This window comes from Microtus oregoni, unplaced genomic scaffold, assembly GCF_018167655.1.
Source record: "Microtus oregoni isolate MIOR12 unplaced genomic scaffold, Mior012 000033F_ref0000390, whole genome shotgun sequence".
Taxonomy (NCBI): Eukaryota; Metazoa; Chordata; class Mammalia; order Rodentia; family Cricetidae; genus Microtus; species Microtus oregoni.
The window spans coordinates 15,660,390-15,673,377 of NW_024543092.1; the positions used below are offsets into that span (position 1 = coordinate 15,660,390).

The 12,988-nt window shown below is 48.0% G+C and overlaps 1 protein-coding gene across 3 annotated transcripts in view; it reads left to right on the top strand.

Annotated features, from left to right (window-relative positions):
• The first annotated feature begins 6,035 nt into the window (after positions 1 to 6,035).
• Positions 6,036 to 12,988, top strand: part of Arid1b (AT-rich interaction domain 1B) — a 348,435-nt gene continuing 341,482 nt past the window's right edge. For 2 of the 3 annotated variants that reach the window (XM_041679956.1, XM_041679957.1), the window contains exon 1: positions 6,036 to 7,714. In XM_041679956.1, coding sequence (XP_041535890.1) covers positions 6,149 to 7,714 — 1,566 coding nt within the window. In that variant the 5' untranslated portion in view covers positions 6,036 to 6,148. The remainder of the gene's footprint in view (positions 7,715 to 12,988) is intronic. The other variant, XM_041679958.1, reaches the window with a different exon arrangement.

Here is a 12,988-nt window from a genome sequence, read left to right on the forward strand (position 1 = left end):
CGCAGTGGTTTGTACATAGGGAGAGGGACCTTTCAACACTTGTATACCTTCAGCAAGATGGTCACCTACCCTGAGGAGACCAGCAGTTTAAGAGTCATCCAGATGTGGAGAGATGTCTCAGTGCTTAAGAGCACTGGCTTGCTCTCTGGACAGGGGTCGATTTCCAGCACCCATATGGTGGCTGTAAGTACAGTTCTAGGGGGAGCTGATGCTTTCGTCTGGACTCCCTGAGCACCAGGCATGCATATGGTGCAGAGATATACATGTAGACAAACACTCATACACATAAAATTAAAAGTAATGTTTTAAAGATTCATCTGAAGATATTGGACAGAGCTGTCTTAGGTTATTTTTTTTTTTATTTTTATTGTTGTGAAGAGACACAGAACCATGGCAATTCTTAAACTGAAACAATTGGGGTGGCTTGCTTACAGTTTCAGAGGTTCAGTCTGTTGTCATCAAGGTGGGGAGTATGGAGGCAGATGTCGTGCTGGAGGAGCAGCTGGGAGTCCTGCATCTCACAGGCACCAGGAAGCCAACTAAGACACTGGGCAGTATCCCAAGCATAGGAAACCTCAAAGCCCGCCTCCACAGTGATACACTTCCCCCAGCAAGGCCACACCCACCCCAACAAAGCCACACCTCCTAAGAGTGCCACTCCCTGAGACAATGGGAGCCAATAATAAAATACCTACCACAAGAACTCACTGGATTTTACATCTGAGAATAACATGTTGCGATGAGAAACATTTAAATTTTATGGAGAAAAATCTTCCTTGTAATTAACAACTTGTGCATTGTTAGGGATATGCCATTAAGGAGATCCCTAAATTTAATAATGTCACTTTTTGTAAGAGATAGTCAGAACTAAGTCCTTTGGCACTTGCTGGGACTTTTGGAAGCCGGTTACTAATGGATCCGTTAAAGGTGTCCATTGGCTTTCACAGTGGAATGAGGCACAGAGCAAGCAAATAGCAACAGCTGAAAATGAAGATGTGGAACGTGCCACATTAGTGCATATGGCCCATTTGGAATTTATTGTACTTGAAAAATAGCTTTTATTTTCAAAGTCCATATGTACTATAAAGCAATTAATCACATCTGTGAGAAAAACCCGGAAGGCCCTTGGATTAAGTCACAGAAACTTCTCTTGTGGAAAAAAAAAAAAGTTGATTAGATTCCCAAAGGACTTCCTCTTGTATAAGTAATTATTATACATTATTGTATCAAATACATTTACTAGCCAAGTATTTATTTTTGAGGAACTAGACTGATTTATAAAGTGGCTCAAGACAAGTAGCAGCTTATTAATGGTGGGAGCCCAGTAACAACAGCCAACGAAAGAACCCGTTCACTGCTCTTCCAGTAATGGGGAGTGAACCCCGAGCCTCGGACATGCTCTACCACGGAGCTGTAACAGCACCCTTTTTTGATTTTTCAGGCAGGGTCTTTGAGAAGTTGTTTCAAACTTATGATCCTTCGGCTTCAGCCTCCCCAGCAGTTGGGGTTATGGGGTTACTGGTTTCTGCCAGTACTCCTGGCTAGGGGAGAATATTGAGAAACAGCAATAGCCTGTAACTTTCGGTGATGGTTTAAATGAGTGAAGACCGTCATGAAAACAAAAGGGGCTCCAATGGACACACATTTGTCTAAGAGTTATACAACACTGGCGCTCTAGACTGTAATAAAAATATTTATTACACATCGCTCCAAATACAGAGCTGATAACAAGCAACGCATTAAAATGCAGTCAGGTGTTTCTTCATATGGTCACTGCTGCTCCCGTGTTCCCAGAGCCACTGGAGACAAACCCTACTGCCCTGATGACAAACTGGACATAGGCTTCTGGAAGCTCAGCCGAGGACTGGTGGTCTTAGTGTTGGCAGAGCTCTGAGGATGGAGGGTTAGATGCCCGGTAGGGGCTGCCAACAATGGACAGCTCCATTAGGTGCCTTTCGGTGAGGAAATCTAAGCTCAGTTCTTCACTGGTCAAGGCCTCTGGAACACTGAGGGGCTGACTTCACTGTGTTTCCATGTAATAGTTGTTCCCTATTCAGGACTGGGCAAAGGTAACACGTTTTTCTCTTTTGGGCACGGCAGGAAGTAGATGCCAGGCAAGTCTGTTGAAGGATCCAGTGTAATTTATCCCCATCCCTTTCACTGTGCCCACTTTAATCTCCTCACAAATATAATAGTGCTGCTGTTGGCCAAATCGTTTTAAAGTATTTGTTGCCTATTCCTGCTGGTCCCGCTCAACCCTCGATCCCCCCTAATGGTTTCGCATGTGAATTTACAGGCCAGGGATGATTTGCATAGCTGTTTCCAATCCGACACCGTAGAGCCCACACCCTGCACCGACTCCGAGTTGTTGTTCACCGCTAACATCTAAATCGCAGAAGTGAATAGGACAATTGTTTAGTGCTTTTTAAAGTCCCTGACCAAGACCAGTAGGGAAATCCCATTAGCCCCATTCATCGCATCTCTCATAAATCTAAAAGGAAAGCAAGTATCCAAAGCTTTATTCCTTAATAGTTCTTATTTGTAAAACCTTGACAGGGCTTTATTCCAAATTGCTTCCAAATTACGGAAAGAATACTGAGAAATATGACGGGCAGTGAATCGTGATAGCTTCAGTCGCTGGGTAAATAAGAACAGTAAAAAGGGGACTAATCTAAGAGCAAACAGTGCGATGGGCCTTGGAGAGTCAAAAAGAACAGAACTGTGGGATTCTTAAACTACCATCTGGCTCGATTCTCATTCAGTGGGCAAGTTGAAGGGCCTTTTATTTGGGGCCCTACAAGTTATTCAAAAGGAGCAGTATTGAATATTAATATTTCCATATAGTTGGGGGGGAAGAAAGAAAACCTTTTGTGACTGGAAAGGCATGTTTAAGAAAATAATGGGTAATCCTCTGACTACACACGGAGGGCTGGGGAGAACCCTGTGGGTGGGAGGTGAGCTGGGGCCAGAGCACAGCCAAGGCCACCAGCAGCTCTCCACCTCCAAGGCTTCCTTGTGGTGACAGCAGAAACACAGCTGTCATTATGGTTGGAGACGTAGGCACACGAGGTGTAAATGAAGAAACTCATTAAGAAAAACCCAATGCAGCGATTCTGATTGCTCTATGGCACCCAAGGAGACAAGGCCGGACTGCCGGGTACGCAAAGGGAAGAAGCAAGGGTTGAGACTGTGCTTTTGTGAACGGCAAGCTTGTTTCATCATTTTATGCCAGACCCCCTGACAACTGCCATTTTCCTTATGAAGCACTGGGTTTTTGCGTGCAACTTGAAGGGGTTTTCACCATGTTTTCCTAAGGGGTGTGTTGGGAAAGTTGAAAACAAGCAGAGGAGTCCATTCCTCTCCAGCCAAGGCTCGTTTTAAAAGACATTTTAGAAGTCTCGGTGGTTCCAAAGACAAAACCAAGTCCTGCTGGCTTTGTGTTCCTCTACTCCTGCAGGCTGCAGGGCTGGCTGTCTGCTTTAGGGTGTGGCATCTGCCACTGGGGAGGGAGAACTGGCATGTGTCGCTCTTTATAGCAGGTTGGGTACCCTGTGCTGGGGGCCTCTGTTAATGCCTCTTGGTTCCACTCTTTGAGTTGACTTGGAATTCAATGAGATTTCACTCACATGATTAACTATCAATTTTATTTTATTTTTTAGTTTCATGATTTTGACATGAAAAAAAGTATTTCTAAGAAACAGGCCAGAGCTGAACTTGATGATTCATTTGCTCTTTTAAGCATGGTTGTGGATAAGTCACAACATATGGCTCGTCTGAGTTGACTTTGCTATATTTTACTCATTTGAAAAAAAAGCACTTTTATGATTATATGTATATATTTAGTTTGACTGTAAATGTCTAGAAGCATAAATATGTAATTGATTTTAGAATGTCGATAGACATATACACAAAACAGACATATATTTCTATTTGTATACGAGAAACTTTGAATTCAGCTTGTGTGGTACAACCCTATAATTAGTATGCATTCAAATACATAAAGAGAAGATCCAAGGGGAAAATGTCAAAAGGCAGAGACACAAAGATGTAGTCTTTTCTTGGCAGAAACTGATGATTTGGCATAAATTTATCTTATGGCTGGTACTCCCTCATATGCAAGGATATAGACCCCGTTTTCCAGTTGTTTCCAGAGCGTCAGGATCTGCTTTTACACTCTGTAACAACCCTGGTTCTCCTTCCCTCTCATTTACTCGTTACTACACCGCACTCCACATCTAGCGTTGTCTATTGAGCCTTGTAAAATATTTACACTTGATCCAGCAAACAATCACTGCAATTGACATAAACTAAAATAGTTTTTATGAGCTGCTAAAGAATGATTTTTGGAAAACACTGTGTCCAAATATAACATATTCCTCCAGTCTGACCTCTGGAAAGCTTTGGTTTCAAAAGCTTTCTCTCAACACAAATCAGTTCACCCTAGCACAAATGAGCCATGGCTTGGGTTAAGAAGTCCAAGTATCAGAGACAGTCAAGAGGTGATTATGATAATAATGTTCAAAAACATTATACTGCCCAAACAATAGGTATCTTTTTATAAAAGGGGAAAGTACTACATATTTCTGCTTTGGGATTAGACTGTTTACATTATTATTGACTTTATGTTTATTAAATACATCTATTTGGTTTTGTTTCCCATTACTTAGAAATGAACTCATATCAAGAGGGTTAATTGCACACATTAACCTCTGAAACACGATGAAAGGTGTCGTGTAGATTTATGAAGACATGAGATAAACCTTAGCGGTCGCTGTTTTTACACCAATATGTTAGTTAATGTCTCCTGAATGCTGTCTGGAGCTAACACTCCACGTTTGAGAGGACACCCAAATGCATTATAAGAAAAACACTCCGTGGGGAATACTATGAGTTTTCATACCTACTTAAGGTGTCTTTAAAAAAGTTATATAAACATCACCTTGGGGATTGGAGCAGTGAATCTTAAGCAATTATTGAGTGCCTGCTGTGTACAGGGCACAGCAGCCTTTACGGCTTAAACTTATCTTAGTGTTTCCTAATTTTTCAGTTGGATGAAGTTGTGGGAATTACGCCGATGGCCTGAAATCAAGTTGGAGAGGCCAAGGTTGTGAAAAATTACATAACTCCTGGGAGAGACGATGCTTTTGCTCGGCCGGCCTGGCTAAACGTTTCCCTTCCCCGCCGGCTCCATACCACCTCGGGAGGCCCAACAAGACAACTTTGCTTCCCAGCCCCTTCTCCCTCTTTTGTCTGCTCGTCAGACTCGTTTTCCACCTTCGTAGCGCTCCCTTTAGACGTGAAAACAAACACAGGAACGCGGGTTGGCAAGGAGACCGGAGGCACGAGGGGAAAGAGCAGCTTCGGGCCGCCAGCGAGCGCCGGCAGCCTGGGCCCCCGCTCCCCCGGGCCGGGTCTAGCGAGCCAGGCCGAGCGGGCGAGCGCGGGGCGGCGGGCGGGCGGGCGGGCGGGCGGGCGGGAGAGCACCGGGGGCCGAGTCCAGTCCGCGTTTTGCGAGTGCGCTGCAGCCCTCGGAGAGAAGCGGATAATAGTTGCTCTGGCTCGCCCGGCTCCCTCACGCCGCGCTGGGCCCGAGAGGCTCAGGCAAGTCGTGCATTCCCCCCCACCCCCCATATCCGGGTTAGAGAGGAAAAAGAGAGCGAGAGTGAGGGAGTGTGTGAGAGAGAGAGAGAAAAGTTTCATTGCAAGCGGAACTAAAAAACTTTCCGGCCGCCCAGGCCGGAGCGGGCGCGGGCCCCCGAGCGCAAAGGCGCGCCCCCGGCGGGCGGCCCGGGGCTGCGGGGGGTGGGGGTGGGGAGGGAGGGCGCCGCGCTTCCCCGCGGGCCGCGTGGATGCGCGCAGGAGGGGCGGCCGACTGCGAGTGGGGACTTTGTCTCCCCCCCACCCCGTCCGGCCGCGCCACGCCGCGGCGATCATGGCCGCGCGGGCAGCAGCGGCGGCGGCGCGGGCGCGGGCGGGCAGCGGCGAGCGGCGGGCGCCCTCGGGGCCGCGGCCGGCGCCCGGGGCCCGGGACCTGGAGGCGGGCGCGCGCGGCGCGGTGGCGGCGGCTTCGGGCCCCATAGTGGGGGGCGGCGACGGCGGCCTGAATAATGTGCACCACCACCCCCTGCACCCCCGTCACGACCTGAACATGGCCCATAGCGCGAGCGCCGCGGCCGCCGCTAGCTCCAACAGCGCGCAGAGCGGCGGCTCCGAGGCGCCTCTCAAGGAGGGTGGAAGCGCCACCGCGCTGTCCTCCTCCGCCGCCGCCGTCGCGGCCTCTTCCTCCTCCTCCTCCTCGGCGGGCCCCGGCTCGGCCATGGAGACCGGGCTGCTCCCCAACCACAAACTGAAAGCCGTTGGCGAGGCCCCCGCTGCACCGCCCCATCAGCCGCACCACCACCACCATGCCCACCACCACCATCACCACCATGCCCACCACCTCCACCACCACCACCACCATCACCACCACGCACTACAGCAGCAGCTAAACCAGTTCCAGCAGCAGCCGCAGCCACAGCAGCAGCAGCCGCCACAGCCGCCGCCGCAGCAGCATCATCCCACTGCCAACAACAGCCTGGGCGGCGCGGGCGGCGGCGCGCCCCAGCCCGGCCCGGACATGGAGCACCCGCAACATGGAGGCGCCAAGGACAGTGCCGCGGGCAGTCAGGCCGACCCGCAGGGCCAGCCTCTGCTGAGCAAGCCGGGCGACGAGGACGACGCGCCGCCCAAGATGGGGGAGCCGGCGGGCAGCCGCTATGAGCACCCGGGCCTGGGCGCGCAGCAGCCACCCGCGCCGGTCGCCCTGCCCGGGGGCGGCGGTGGCGGCCCGGCGGCCGTCTCGGAGTTTAATAATTACTATGGCAGCGCTGCCCCTGCTAGCGGCGGCCCCGGCGGCCGCGCTGGGCCTTGCTTTGATCAACATGGCGGACAACAAAGCCCCGGGATGGGGATGATGCACTCCGCCTCTGCCGCCGCCGGGGCCCCCAGCAGCATGGACCCCCTGCAGAACTCCCACGAAGGGTACCCCAACAGCCAGTACAACCATTATCCGGGCTACAGCCGGCCCGGCGCGGGCGGCGGCGGCGGAGGAGGAGGAGGCAGCGGAGGAGGTGGAGGAGGAGGAGGAGCAGGAGGAGCAGGAGGAGCAGCGGCAGCGGCAGCAGGAGCCGGAGCTGTGGCGGCGGCGGCCGCGGCGGCGGCGGCGGCGGCAGCAGCAGGAGGCGGCGGCGGCGGCTATGGGGGCTCGTCCTCGGGGTACGGGGTGCTGAGCTCCCCGCGGCAGCAGGGCGGCGGCATGATGATGGGCCCCGGGGGCGGCGGGGCCGCGAGCCTTAGCAAGGCGGCCGCCGGCGCGGCGGCAGCGGCGGGGGGCTTCCAGCGCTTCGCCGGCCAGAACCAGCACCCGTCGGGGGCCACGCCGACCCTCAACCAGCTGCTCACCTCGCCCAGCCCCATGATGCGGAGCTACGGCGGCAGCTACCCCGACTACAGCAGCCCCAGCGCGCCGCCGCCGCCGCCGTCGCAGCCCCAGTCCCAGGCGGCGGCGGCGGCGGGGGCGGCGGCGGGTGGCCAGCAGGCGGCCTCGGGCATGGGCTTGGGCAAGGACCTGGGCGCCCAGTACGCCGCTGCCAGCCCGGCCTGGGCGGCCGCGCAACAAAGAAGTCACCCGGCAATGAGCCCCGGCACCCCCGGACCGACCATGGGCAGATCCCAGGTAACCCCCGCGCCGGCCGGGCCTGCTTCCGCCCGGGCCTCGCGAGCGAGCGAGCCCTGACTTTCTTTCTCCGCCGGGTACTTTTCCCCGCGGCTGGCGGGGGTGGCGCGGGCGCGGCGCCACCCGGCCGAGTCCGGAGCTGGCGGGGTCGGGGAACCGGGCCGGCCCGCGCCCTCCCCCGCTGCCGCTTGCGAGCCTGTGCCCGCGCCAGGCCCGGGACGGGACCGCGGTCCCCCCCAGAGGCCGCGCCCGCCGGGAGGGCTCTCGGGGCGCCGGGATCCGCGGCCCGGCCTGGCTCCGCCGGCGCCCACGGTGTGCCCCGAGTGGGCGCGGAGAGAGAGCAACTTTCTCTCTCCTCCAGGCCCGGGTCGGGTTCCCATTCCCCTGCGAGGTAGAGGCAGGGATAATCGAGGTTAGCTTTGTGACAGCCGTGGCTGTTGGAGTTTGTATGTTTACCAGCAGGAATAAGACCCAGATTTACAACGACGAGGAGGCGAAATATTGTAAAATAACATCGATTCGTTCCTAAGAATAGTCGGGGAGATCCATTATGGGGCTTAGGGCTGCCTGGAAGGAGTCACCTTCAACCGGGAGGCGATGTTGAAGGAATAGATTCCGGATCGATGGAACTTATTTTGATCATGGGTTAGACTTTCCTTTTTTATTCGGCAACCCTAGTGAGGTAGTAGGCCAGTGAAAATGGATCTTTCTGGATCGCATTTATGTGGGTTTTCTTGATTTTGCTGTCGCCCGAGTCCTACAGCGATGTTAGGAAGTGTCTTGCGCTCTCGCTGTCTCTTGCTAGTAGGCTGAGCCTAAAGACTGACTTGATCTCCTTTGCAAGGTTTGGAATTTGAATTGTGGAGGTAAACTGGCTGTAATAGTCTCCAGACAGCTGCCTCTGAGTTGACATCTAATCTGCCATCTGATTGGCTCCCCTCTCACCATTGGGCATTTAGCACTGCTGATGTAAATAGAAGTGCGGAGCGGTGCAGTCACAAAAATTCCTGCCACAAATAATAACTGAACTGTGTTCCAAGCAGATGGAAGGTTGAATACTATTTAGAGCTTAAATTGTTATGAATCAGAATTAGTAATAAGAGGATTGGATACAGAGAAACATGCTGTTGTCCAGTATTGGGCATTTATAAAACTCGGGTCTTTGATGGCAATCTTACAATATGAACATCACATTTATTGTGGACTTTAATTGCAGACTGAAGATAGGAGCATTGAGAAATAATTAAAGCACAGGTCGTACCAGTTTGGCCTTTGTTGAGCTTTTATAAAAATCTGATTTTTAACAGATTTAACTGTGAATATATTTTAATTCTATCAGCACACAGTTTAATACGTTAAGATTTCAGTATTTCCATTGCAGTAATATTTCTTGCTGATGTTTAATTATCTAAACTCAGAAGAAAACTATATATTTGGTGATTCTTAATTAGCTTAACATCAGAATGAAGCCATGCCTTTTCTGTGATCTGTGTTCTTGTAATTGTGAACATTTTAAGCTGGTCATGTGGAGGAGTGTAACTTAGAATTGGCATATTTTAAAATCCATGAAATGAAACTAATTTTTGTAGAGAACAATTGACTGGAAGAGACAATGAATATTTCTGCGAAATTCTTAAAGCCTGCTCCTGGGTTGGTTTGTAGCACATAGAAGTTCCCCCCCCCCATGTTGTTTTCTTCCCCTTGATTGTTTTGTTAGGCTAAGTAACGTGAGATTTATTTGAACTGCTTATGAATTAGAGCAAGCATATTATAGGCAAGTTGTAGTCGGTACTGTTTCTTCCAAATAATATTTCCTCTGTGCACGTCTTTCTGCTGTGAAGTTTTGTGATGGTTTTTAATCTGCTAGGAAGGAATAGCAATAGTTCTTTGTATTTAGCTAATTTGTTTTAGGAAGGTGTATTTTAATAATAGTTGTGTATCAGGATAGATTTGTTAGGTAAAGGCATTAATTTACAAGTAACTGAGTGACTCCTAGTTGGTACCTGATATCTGCTGTTTCCAAATCTATGTAGTCCGTGGAGTTCTACTTCAATAAAACGTTTTCTCTGTTTTTGATGAAGAACTTGTGATTTCAGTTTTTGTTTTTGATCCACACAGTAAATGTGAAAGAGGAGCCTGGTAAAAATAAGCCCATATTATAATTAAAATTCTCATCTTTGTAAACTGTAAAGGGAGGAAGTCAGAGGCAGTTGTAGGTTCGTGTTGCTTTTAGAGTATTATTTCTTAATGGTACCAATCATTGCAAGTATTTTTTTGTTTGTTTTCTTTGAATGAGAGCATGCCCATTATGGCCTCAGTGTGGCCCTCGGGAATTGCTTTTTTTATCTCTGAGAAAAAAGGGACAGACTTACGACCTCAATTCACATAGTTCTCTTAGGTACCTTGCCGATAACAGAATGTTTCTTTTTACACTTTGATTTTTTTTCCGTTTGTTTTGCTTTTGGAAGAGCAGTAGTATTTAGAGCAGTAGTATTTAGTATTTGTTATGATAACTGGGCTAGGTAGCCACTTGTCCATAAGATTAGATTATACCAGAATATATAGGTCATAAAATGCAGTCATATTAAATAATTGAAAAATAAATCTTTTTTGGCTTTTAATACTTTTAGTTTCATTTTTGATTCTAGGCAGATGGCTTGGTGACAGTTTTGTTGTTGTCACCAGGAATAAAACCTTCCTGTTAAGGGGAAGGTCTTCTCAAGATGGAAACAGACCGTTTTATGATTTAGTTTGTTCCCTTTCCTTTTTCTTTTGCAATAAGTATTTAGATAGCAGTCTCAAAATGAGTCTTAGTGACTGCCCACATACATAAACTTTTAGGAAGTACACATTTGTCTTGAATTCTGTGCATGATATTTTATCTTTAGTTTATACATTATAGTAAAATATAATAATAATAAAAAGTGCTATTTACCTTTAGAAAAAAGCAGTTAGTTTAGTCTTACCAGGCAGGAAGCCCCAGAATCCTTCCTTATTTATTCCTCAGAATGACTGTAAGGACCATGTAAGGTCTCATAAGGGTCATCCCTTCCCTCTTCCGTGAGATCTGGGAGTTCAGATCTTATCAAGACATCTCGACGGCTTCAGTTTATATATTTGCCTAGAAATGATGGCTGCTATCTAGTTAGTGAATTTAGGAGTGGTTTTTCATACAGAAGGCCTGTTATTTAAGAAACAAACCCAAGACCCCATGATGACAACCCTCAAATAAAAAAAAAAGTCTGTAGTTTTTTATATTTATGTTTTATGAGATGAAAATATAGCTCAGTTTTGTTAGATGCCTTGGCTTTTACATTACTTATTTTTGACTTTTTTTTATAATAGTAATCATTTTCAAGGCAGTTGGTATAAAATTATTCTTAATTTATAGTAAATCAGATTTATTCCTGGGTACATGTTTTTACCTTTGCCCTGTAATTGGAAACCGCCTTCCTTCTTTTTTCCTTTTGGTTTTGTCTGTCTGTATTTAAGAATACATTTTTTGGTCCAGGCTCTGGCCATTGCATTTTTCTCAATATCGTGTTGTGTGAGAAGTGTGTCATGGGTATGGGCACAGTCCAGATCACGCTTGGGCACTTTGACTGATGGAGTTAGTGATGAATATCCCGTTTCTTCTTTGGAGATGAGGAGAATGACATCTTCACTCTGCTATGAGAACACTATTAATTCTACTTTGAGAGCTAATTTGAAAAATAGGGGACTAGCTGCAGGAAGACTTGCTAATCTTCCTGGACACAGTTATCTTTTAAGGAAAACCTGCGTGGTAGGGTTGTTTAGTTTTTAGTTCTGTATCATTAATGGACCATATCCCTTTATAATTTGTGCTGATGTGTGTGTAAAGATGCCTTCTGATGCAACAGGAGCATCGTTTCCCTAGGATACACACCAACTTCACATCACCCTCCGCAGATCCAGAAGGTGATCCCTTCCTTTATTTAACCCTGTCCTTTCCCAGGAGGGTTGACTTAAAATTTTCCCTGTCTGTGAAATTTCCCAGCTTGTTTTGGGAGCAGTGCAGATGCCCTTGTGCCACGAGGTTTTGGGAGCTGGCTGGCCTATTGCCGGGCCTTTTTTTTTTTTTTTTTGCCATTGCTGTGTCCAGTTGTTGCTGCCCAGGTCCTGGAGCCCCGTGCTCCAAGCCTTATTCTCTGGCTCATTCCACTTTCATTTTTGGCTGTATGTAGCTTTGTAAATTTGAGGTTGATATTTATGTTTGATAAAATTGCTGTGTGTTACTTAAAACAACAGATTTATGGGAAGCTGAAAATGAATATTAATAAGAATCCCATTAATTTTTTTGCAGTATTTACATTTTCAAAATGGATGTTATGAAATTTTTATGGCACCAAAGCAGTGCTATTTTTACTTAAGGGGCCATACCCACTTCTTAGGCAGTTTGGGAGCTGGGCTATTTGGGGCTGTGTGTGCCTTTTCAGAGGAGTGTTCTTTTCAGAGGAGGCTTTTGCTTTTGCAATTCTCTGGACAGGGAACGTCATGCTGCATGCTTGCTGTTTGTGCACGCTCGCTGTGTATGCATTCTTGGAGCTGTGTATGCATGCTTGCTTTGTATACAGGCTTGCTGCAAATACAAGCTTATTGTGTATGCATGGTTACTGTGTATGTGCAAATGCTATGTATGCACAATTACTATGTATGCACACTTGCTATGCATGCACGCTTGAAGCTGTGTACGCATGCTTGAGGGTGAGGAATTCCAGGACCCATTCCCTCGTTCCCTGTGGTGTGGGAGGAGCACTGGGCAGGGCTGTACATCCATCCAGAAGGTGTCTATGCATCGCAGATGCAGATGTTACACAGTGTAGCCAGGCCCAGTTTGGAGACTGTTTGCAGAAGACTCTTGACCCTTTTTGGTTTAATTAGGTGATTGAATGAATTCTGGTCTGAAACCTTGATGTGCTGTGGAATTCAGCAACTAGAAACAGATGCAGGTACCATTTAGTTACTACCGGAGTGTCTCTAGAACTGTACTCAGTTTACCCTGGGTTTACATATGACTAAATAATACTATTCGATATATAATAATAGATATATACTTAGTGTAGTATCATACTGAGTGAATTTACTGAAGTGTAGTAGGTGTGTCCCCAGGAAGTTTTCTTCAAATGTATTTTACTTTTGAAGGTGTTTTTTTTTTTTGTTTTTTTTTGTTTGTTTGTATTTTTTTTTTGTTTTGTTTTTTAAGACAGCTTTGTGTACCCCAGGCTAGCTTGGAACTTGGCAGATAGCAGAGGC